This window comes from Pelodiscus sinensis, chromosome 3, assembly GCF_052426305.1.
Source record: "Pelodiscus sinensis isolate ZL-2025 chromosome 3, ASM5242630v1, whole genome shotgun sequence".
Taxonomy (NCBI): domain Eukaryota; kingdom Metazoa; phylum Chordata; order Testudines; family Trionychidae; genus Pelodiscus; species Pelodiscus sinensis.
In genome coordinates, this window is record NC_143054.1 from 45071958 (window position 1) to 45082089 (window position 10132).

General features: G+C 40.7%; 1 protein-coding gene across 1 annotated transcript in view; it reads left to right on the forward strand.

The window, feature by feature from the left end:
- The window catches only part of HCRTR2 (hypocretin receptor 2), a 61021-nt gene extending 54021 nt beyond the window's left edge, over positions 1 to 7000 (forward strand). Inside the window, exons 7-8 of the mRNA XM_006110969.5 lie at positions 3485 to 3685; positions 5223 to 7000. Of these exons, the coding sequence (XP_006111031.2) occupies positions 3485 to 3685; positions 5223 to 5416 (395 nt within the window). The 3' untranslated portion in view covers positions 5417 to 7000. The remainder of the gene's footprint in view (positions 1 to 3484; positions 3686 to 5222) is intronic.
- The last annotated feature ends 3132 nt before the right edge of the window (positions 7001 to 10132 follow it).

A 10132-nucleotide genomic window follows, 5' to 3' on the forward strand; every position in this document is an offset into this window, starting at 1 on the left:
TCAATTTACTTTCAAAAGAATGCGCTTACAGTGTGGACGTTTGCGAGTTTTGTCAGAAAATTGGCCATTTTTCCGACAAAACTCTGTGGTCTAGACATATCCTCAGACTTAGCCTGGTCAACCCCCTGCCAGAATGGCAGGACAGCAGGGACAAATTTGCAGAGAGCTGTGATCCATTCAGAGGGAAGTTGCTAGAAAGTAGATGTAGGGCAATGTGTTTGTGTTTGTGTGTGGGGGGGGGATCATGGGATTAAGGGCATCATGAGCACAGTGTATTTAGACCTGATAGCTCAGGTTTGGGTGCAAAACAGTGGATAACGTTTGGGACTAGAAGCAGCAGGAGGGTAGAGAGGGGAGGAAGGTTGAAGCTGGGTGAAAGGCAGAGGAGGGTGAGTATGGTTGACAGAAACTGGCTTTAGTAAGAACTAGAAATACTGTGAAGATTTTAAGATTAAGGGGGTACATTTCTGTTACTTTCAGTTAATCCTTTCCACGGTCTCAAACGGCAGGAATGCCATTGCAAGACCTGGCCTTTTGCGAGGGGAAAAGAAGGGAGGGGAAGTTCCTGATTCTCAGAAGATTCTTTATCTTGATGAAAGAAAAAGAACCTGTGTGTTCTTATAGTTTTGTTGCTGGGGGTTTTTGGTACTGTGGTGAAAGAACTATTTTCTAATGATAAATGAAGCAGTAGAAAAATATAACAAATCACAATTTTATGTTTTAATATCTACGTGCTTGTTCGTGTAACAATACAATGCCTTTGTAAAAATGCACAAATAACATAAAACATTCCTAACTGACATCTATTTACCATCCTAACTTATATTGCCTTTTATCCTTCTGTATCATTTGTATGAGACTGTTTTCAATAGAAATATATCATGTAAAAAAAATCACCAAACATTTCTTCAGACCTCTCACTGTTCGGTTTTGTGCAGGCTTGGTTACAACTAGTGATGAATGAAATTTAGATGTGTTGTTTAGATGAGCTTTGGATAAGCATTTGGATGCTCATCTCGATATCCAAGGTCTGCAAAACTATCCAGGAAATCGAATGAGAATGGGATTTGCTGTTATTATTTCCAGTCATTTCAGTAATTTCTAGCAAACAATAGCTTGTTAACCAAGATTTCTGGCTAGAGTTGTGATGATTGAGCCTACAAATTTACCCTAATTGTGTGCTCAGTTGTGAAAAGAGAATGGAAGTTCATAAAATATTACAATAACCTATAGTAACAAATGTTGCTGGAGAAAGGTGCAAATGGGAAACAGACTGAATTAGTTCAAACAAAAAAAAGCGAATTGATATAATTCAAAGATGATGTTACGATCATGTCTGGGAAACTAGGGAAGTGTGAGACTGGAAATTAGTGGAACAAAACTTAAAGCTTAGGCCTAACTGATGGAGAGAATAATGAATTGTTCGATTATTCTGTCTAGCACTCACTCTTGGAGTGCTTAAAAAAAGAGTCTGTGAGGGAAAGCTGGCTACTTCAGTGTTGTATGAGCGAAAGAGAGAATTTTGAATGCTTGGTGACAAAAAAACAGAGAAGGGGAAGGAGTGAGGTTAGACGATGGTTGCTGTCTCATGGGATCTAATGCTGAGGTGAACTGGTTCAGGAGTGAGACCCAATGACATCTCCACCAGCTTTGGCTAACTCCCAAATACCACCCAGTTTATTAAACTCCTCCTCCCTGTCCACAACTTGTCCTTTTCCTTCCCAGCTTTATTTTTTATTCCTATCTATTTCCTTATTCTTTCTAAGAATCTGGCTTAGCAAGCCAAAAATATCTTCTCTGCAACAAAGCTGTTGCGGTGACCATAAAGGCAGCTAAAAGCAGTGCCCTAAACAACTCAATACTCGTAAAAATTTGCCAACACTCAGAGTGACTAATAAGACAGTGCTGTGTCTGCAGTGAGTTTGCAAGCAGTTTTCTAGCAGTGAGGTTGCAAGTGAGAATCAGCACCAAGTCAGAATGCATTTGCGGTCTTTGCAGTTCTGGTTTTTTTTCTTTTCTCAGGTACCAGTGTTGTTTTATCTTTTAGGAAACAGAATCAGACTTTAACAACAGCTGCTCTAGCCATCTGTACTACACTCTTTTTTTCCAAAAAGAAGAATTATTGCCATCTCTTTTAACATCTCCAAAAGGCAGTCAAATGAGCCATGTTCCTTCTAAAACTCATTCTAACTAAAATGAAATGGGAATAATGGAGGCTGTTAAAATGAGAACCTTACTTTAGACTTCACATTTGTCTCCCCCTGTATTTTCTAAATAAAAAATTTAAACATTTTTAAAGGCATCTTTGCCCAGGCACTAAGCAGACTGAGGTCCTTGTTTAAAACCTTTTAATGTTGGACAATTTCAGGGTCATGTTAACACTTTAACCTTTAAGCCCCTTTAATTTCAGGATGTTTGGATGAGGGACACTCTGATTCCATCACATCTGTTGTTTCTAGCTTGAAAAATCTTAGCTTTGGAGGCCTTGCCAAAGGAAAAGATGTACAAGAATTAGCCAGGATTTTCTCAGTGAATTCAGAGTTCCAATTACATTTTTTATGGAAGTCTAGGGGTTTTTGTTATCCAAATGGCTTCATACCAACCTTGTCAGTTCTTTCTCTGGGTGTTGACTTATATAGTGCCATCTCTTTGAAATCATGTTGCAAACATTCATTCTTTTGGCCTGTTAGGAAGGTAAGTTTTAATATCCCTGTTTTTACAGATGAGAAAATGGAGACAGAGCAAGATTAAGAGTGTGATTCTGATCTCATTTTACATGGGTATAAATCAAGTTGCCATTGAAGTGACTGTGAAACTGATATGAGATATGAACAATTTGTTCAAGGAAATATGGGGCAGAATGGGGAATAGAAGCTAGCATTCCTGACTTTCAGCCCCGTTCTTTAAATACGGACAATCTTTCCTGTAATGAAATTCACTTTAGCTACAGTTTCAGTGTGCCCCCAGTTATTTCAAAGGTCATGAAAATTGAAAGAATAGGTGCTTCTTTAAATGCTAATTTTAATAGGCAGAAGGTTTTTTTCTTTGTAAATTGTGCAAAGTAAAACAGGAATTAGTTGTGTCCTCGTATTTCATACATCAGGAATTAGTTGTGTCCTCACATTTCATACATCAAATAATAGTCCAATCATTTCAACCTACTCATGTTCATTTACTTGTTTTCATAAAATGTAAAGAAACAAACCTCAACATTACCATAAGAGCTATTGTATTCTGTCCTGCAAAAATTAATTTAGGATTCCTGCTGTACCTACTGTGAATTCTTATAAAAAAGTGGATGTTGTCCCCTTTTCTAGAATCATTAAAACTGTTCTTTCCTGCTTCTGTCGTGTTAGAAGAGTGATTGATTATTTTGGATTTGTTTTGGCACTAGCTAGCCACTTCTCTTCCATATACTGGCTTATTGAAACTCTGTAAATAAGGTTTTGGAAATAATGTTTTCATGCATTTATTTGTTTGACAGGAAAATTTAGAGAAGAATTTAAAGCAGCATTTTCTTGTTGTTGGCTTGGCATTCACCATCAACAGGATGAACGACTCACCAGAGGCCGGGCAAGCACTGAAAGTCGGAAATCCTTAACTACCCAGATCAGCAATTTTGATAATGTCTCAAAACTTACAGAACATGTTGTGCTGACTAACATGAGCACACTCCCAGCAAATGGTACTGGACCTATTCACAACTAATAGCATACTTGTCCCTATGCCTTTGGATGTTTTTCTAAATTAAAACCTGACCTTATATTGAGCAGTCTTTCAATGACAGCAGGACTGAAAAGCAAAGATTGTAGGAAGAAGCAATATCATTTACATAATTCGTTTTATAAATTCTCCCACAACTTTGCTTATATGCTTCAAAATCATAATTTCACATAATTTACTTTAAAACTGCATGAATTATAACCTCAGGGGAGGCTAATATTTTATTTAACTATTTTTATTGGATTTCCACTTGTATAGGTCTTGTATTAAAGAGTAAATATCTGAAGACATATATAATATTTACCCTGAAGTTGGAATGTATGTGTGAAATCAGCCGGTATTAGCTTTGTGTTTTTTCTCTGACGGTGCCATGATATAGCTGAAATTTTTTTGAACAGACATTCTCGACAACCTTGGATGCAACCCTTTTGCATTCCCTGAATCAAAGTACTTTTCATAAAGAAGCTCTGAATATGAGCTGGCTTTCTCATGTGGAGAATTCGTGCAGGATTTTCTTCTCAAATTGTCTGAGAGTACCCTAGGTGCTGAGGACTGGCAAGGCCATTGCCATTCAATTTCACAGAGAGAAGGTTCTATTCATGTTCTTATATGCTGTGAGATCAGTTTAAAAACTATGTAAAAAATAAGTGAAACCTTTCCAAATTGGGGGCTTTGTCAGGCTGGCAGACACTGGTATGGCGATGTGCCCCTTAATTCCCTCACACAGTGGATGCTGCTATATTATTTGTTATTTAACTGCTCCTACAAAAACTCCTCAAACTATTAGACCTACTGTCTGAAATTCTTTTTAGAGCCTGATACTGCACCCACTGAAGACAACAAGTACAGAATAAATCCTTTAGCCTGGGAAATCATTTGTTATTTTATATTCCCTTTTTCCTTCCTATTTATACTGTGCTCCTCATAGAATCTGAACACCTTCTAAGTAGTGCAATAAGCAATACGACTAACATCTGCCATGTGTTATTTGTTCCCTATATCAAGTTATCTTTTTTATATCTGACATCCTGAAAAAATGGAGGAGCAGAGTTGATCGCTTATTTTAAGAACAAAGCTGCAAACATAATGAAGCAATAGCATCATTGTCACATTACCCCCAAACAGAGGTATAGAGTGAGCTATGCATTTTTATTAGTATTAACCATCTCCCAGACAGTTCATATCATCTTCATAAGAACGTAAGAATAGCCATGCTAGGTCAAACCAAAGGTCCACCCAGCCCAGTATCCTGTCTTGTGACAGTATCTAATGCCAGATACCCCACAGGGTATGAACAGAACAAGTAATTATCAAGTAATCTATTCCCTGTCACTCAATCTCAGCTTCAATGGACAATTCTCCTTAAAAAATTATGGCACTGTTTAGAAACTCTTCTGGTCAATAGACCTTTGGTTGCTTGTATACTGCTAACAGAGACATCCAGACTGGCCCCTTTATATGCAGTAAAATCACTTTAAAATCCCTATTATATGTTACAGGGGTCATGGCCAAACTCAGTCCATTGAAGTCAGTGGAATTGCACCTGTGTACACCAGGGATGAACACAACTTCAAGTTTAGCTGAAGCAGAGAATGTTTCTGTGGAAGAGAGTGGCACAACAGATAACAAAGAGTGGGCCAAAAACAACCCTGGTGTAACCAAAGTGACCTTAATGGAGTTACACCAGGGATGAGTTTTGCTCTGTACATTTAAAACAACCTATGAATGGCATACCAGTGACAACACAACAGCTGGACAAAGGAATTCCTTCAAAATGACTGTTTCTTCAATTCCCACTCTTATGGAAACTTACTTACCTCATCATGAGAGTACACATCTTTACAAGACTTTTTTTTAAAAATATTTTGCATCATGCTTTGTAAATACTGGATATATTTACTTTTAATATATTCAGATGTTGTGTAATGTTCTAAAATGCCTCATGTAAAGAATTGAGTATTTCAAAGCAAGGAGTCAATAATATTTGTTACATTCTGATATCATTAATGACTTTAATTGCAAAGAACACTTGCTCCTCCTATGCATTAGTGGAATTTTGAAATTGCCTTTACAGATGATACACACATGCATGGGGTCTGGACAATAAAATGAAGGATCTGAAATACTAATCCAGGAGTTCAAACCTCATATATGGATTGCAGAAATATGTTGGAATAGCACTTCTGGCTGGCATTGAAGAGTATGACTATTTAGGAGACAAAGGTGATGGGGTAGCATTATACATCAATGTAAACGGTAAAGAAAAAACTGTCTGTATAGGCAAACATAATTTGGGTCATTACCACTTTGGGGAAGAACAGAAGGGGTTCTTTTAGGACAGCTATAGGGATTTGCCATAAATCCCCAAGCTCAAGACTCAAATAGAGATACTAGTATTTATCTCTATCATAATAATATATATTTCAATTAAGACAAGAAATAAAAGAGAGGAAACACTACTGGGAATTGTGTCATAGTGGGAAATTTTATGCTACCTGATACAAATTAGAGAATAAATGCTTCGTGATACTGGTGGAGCCTATTTATTTCTGATAGATGACACTTAGATAGGGAGGTAATTCAAAATAATTTAGATATGGCCCAAAAACTAACTGAATACTTTGCCTCAGTTTTCAATAAGGCTGATAGTATAGAACATGGGAAAGAAGGCAAGATGGCTGTTGGAAATGAGTGAACAGAAATAGGGTATGTCTGCACTACAGTGCTAATTTGAACTAACTTAGTTCGAACTAACTAAGCTAATTCGAATTAGCGCATCCAGACTTAAAAACTAGTTTGAATTAGCGTTTTGCTAATTCGAACTAGCATGTCCACACAGAGTGGACCCTGAACTGGGGTTAAGGATGGCCGGAAGCAGTGCCGGCAGGGCATCAGATGAGGACTTAGAGCATGGAGCTGCTGTCTCAGGCTAGCCGAGGGCTGTGCTTAAAGGGTCCCGATCGCCACCCTGGACAGACAGTTCTCAGGGAGTTCCCCGCTTGCAAAGCAGTCCTGGCTTGGAGTGCCCTGAGTGCCCACACTCAGCACATCACAGCACTCGGCCATCAGCCCGGATGCACTTGCTGCAGGCTGCTATTCCGGGGAGGGGGGTTCAATCGGGGGGCTGCAGGAGAGCCAGTCCAGTCCTCCCCATCGGGGGCTCGTACCCCATTCTTCCCTCACCTCCTTCCACTTACCCCTCCCTAGCCCCCCTTCCTGATGTACAAAATAAAGGACACGTGTGTTCAAAAATAGAAACTCTCTTTATTGAACAAAACTTGGGGAGACTGAGAAAAGGAGGTGGGAGAGGGGAAGAGAGAGGGTGGGAAAAGGGAGGGCAACTACAATGATGAGGGGTTTGAAACAGGTCCCATATGAAGAGAGGCTAAAGAGACTTGGACTTTTCAGCTTAGAAAGAGGAGACGGAGGGGGGATATGATAGAGGTCTATAAAAGCATGAGTGGTGTGGAGAGGGTGCATACAGAAAAGTTCTTCATTAGTTTCCATAATAGAAGGACTAGAGGACACCAAAGGAAAGGAATGGGTAGCAGGCTTCAAACAAATAACAGAAAGTTCTTCTTCACAAAGCAAATAGTCAACCTGCGGAACTCCTTGCTGCAGGAGGCTGTGAAGGCTACAACTAGAACAGCGTTTAAAGAGAAGTGAGATAAAGTCATGGAGGTTGGGTCCATGGAGTGCTATTAGCCAGGGGGTAGGAATGGTGTTCCTGGCCTCTGTTTGTGGAAGGCTGGAGATGAATGGCACGAGACAAATGGCTTGGTCATTGTCCTCCGTCCATCCCCTCCAGAGTACCTAGTGTTGGCCACTGTCGCCAGACAGGCCACTGGGCTAAATGGACCTTTGGTCTGACCCAGTACGGCCATTCTAAGCTCACGGCTCAGGGTCGGGGGTCTCAGTGGACCACCCTGATTTTCATGCAAACCTGCTCCTGGGTGGCCAGGCTGGCAGCTATCCTGCCCTAGACGGCCACTTTCCTGTGCCTAGTGTGGAAGTCGTGGACGAGGTCCACGATGTCTGCACTAGACCAGGCGGGCACCCGCGTCTTGTGGTCCTGGGTAGGCTCCCGGGAGCCGCCAGCCTGGTCCCGGGAAGAGGCGGAGGGCTGGGTGGCAGCGGGTGGCTGGCTCGAGCTGTGCCAGGTGCAGGGTCTGCTGGCTGGGTGCTGGCAGGCTTGCACCTGTCACGGGCACCGTAGCCAGCCCGTGCCCCTTTAAGGAGTCCGGGGTCGGGAGGGGAGCAATAGAGTTTCCCTGGTGTTGGCCAGAGTGGCCACCAGGGAAAGCTGGGAAGGGCTAGCCTCCCACTAGTTCGAATTAAGTGGCTACACAGCCCTTAATACGAACTAATTAGTTCGAACTAGGCTTAGTCCTTGTGGAATGAGGTTTACCTAGTTTGAACTAAGCGCTCCGCTAGTTCGAATTAAGTTAGAACTAGCGGAGCACTAGTGTAGCGCCTATCAAAGTTAATTCAAACTAACGTCTGTTAGTTCGAATTAACTTTGTAGTGTAGACATACCCATAGAAATTACCACCCCTAATGTCAATGAAAAACTCAAAATTTAAAATGTTAAAATCAGGAAGAACAGACAATTTTCATCCCAGAATATTGAAAGAACGGTCACATGAGAATTCTAGCCTAATAGCAAGGATTTTTAATAAATCTGTTTTGGAACAATACATGACTGGAGAATAGCGAATGTGCTTTGGTCAATTAGAGAACTATTAGTCTAACCTCAGTAGAATGAAAGATTTCAGAAGGAAAAATAATTAAATATGGTGGGAGTAAATGCTAAAGGGAATAAAATGTTGCATGCGTTTGCCAAATGTAGATCATGACAGATTAAACTGATTTCTTTCTTTGAGAAAATAACTGCGGGATTTTAGATAAGCGAAATGCAGAAGACCTATATATGTAGACTTCAGTAAAACATTTGACATGGTACCACATGAGAATTATTAGTTAAAGTAGAGTAAATAGGGTGGTACAAGAATTATGAGGTGGATAAAGTACTGACTAAAGGGTAGAAAGCAGAAAAGTTCTGCTGAAAAGTCACAGGAGTGAAGTAACTAGTGGACACCTTCAGGACTCAAGTCTTGGGACCAATTTTATTAAATATTTTTAATGACTTTGGCACAAAAATTGAAGAATGCTAATGAAAGTTGATATTCATGCAAAGCTGGGAGGCATTAGCAATACAAAGAAGGATCTAACATTTTACAGAATTTTATGGATTACCTTGAAAGCTGGACTATTAGAAATAGGATAAAAGTTGACAGTGCAAAGTGAAGAGTCATGTACTGATCTAATAAGAATTGCTACTGCAAAGTGAGGGCTCATCAACTGGAAGCGACAGAGGAGGAAAGGGTCCTGGGTAGGTGGGTTGACCACAGAAGTGATAAGCCATCAATGTGAGTACTGCTGCAAAAAGGGTAAATGCAAATGCTAGAATGTATAAAAAGAGGTGTTTCCAGCAGAGAGAGAAAGGGAAGTATAAATGCCATTGCACAAGGCATTTGTAATACTGTTTATCGTTCTGGTCACCTATGTGCAAGAAAGATGAATTCAAACTGGATCAGGTACAGAGAAGAGCTACAAAAATAATGAGGGGAATGGAGGACCTGTTTTATGAAAGGATAGTGGGAGAGATTGGCTTCCTTAACCTTGCAAAGAGAAGGCTGCAAGGTGATATGATTCTCTCCAGAAATACACCAGGGAGAGGGGAAAAGCTATTTAAACAACAACAAAAACATTGGCACAAAACTGATTGGTTATGAACAGGGCTAGACATTAGAAGAAGGGTTCTTACCACCAGAGGAATGAGGGTCCGAAACAGCTTCCCAATAGGAGTTGTAGCAGTGAACAATTTAATTAGATTTAAGAGACAACTCAATACATTGATTGTACACCTAGGTTGCTTGTAATAATAAAGGACAGGGGGGTTTAGCAGCAGTGGGGCATCCCTTCTGGTTCATGTCATGTGTTTCGAAAGTTCATGCCTCAGGGCTTCAGCCAGGCACCTGCAATGCTGAGGAAGAGATTTTATATCCCCAATGCATTCTGCCATCTTTTTGGTCTCCTTGCTTTGAAATATCAGGGATGGCCACAGCCAGGCCAGATTAACTCTTACAGGGGCCATGGGCAATTAGATTTTGTGAGCCCCCTAGGTGGGTCCAAATGAGAAGTTCAGAGTGTGGGAGGGAGGGGGTGCAGGGTCTGGGTGGGGCTGGACATGACACGACAGGGGACACAGGGTTTGGAGTGCTGGAAGGGCTCAAGGAAGGAGGTGTAGGGTCTGTGAGGGAGTTAGGTCTCAGGAAGGGACTAAGGGCAAACAGATGCAAGAGGGGGGCTCAGGATAGGTGGTGGGGTCCAAGTAGGAGTTAAGATG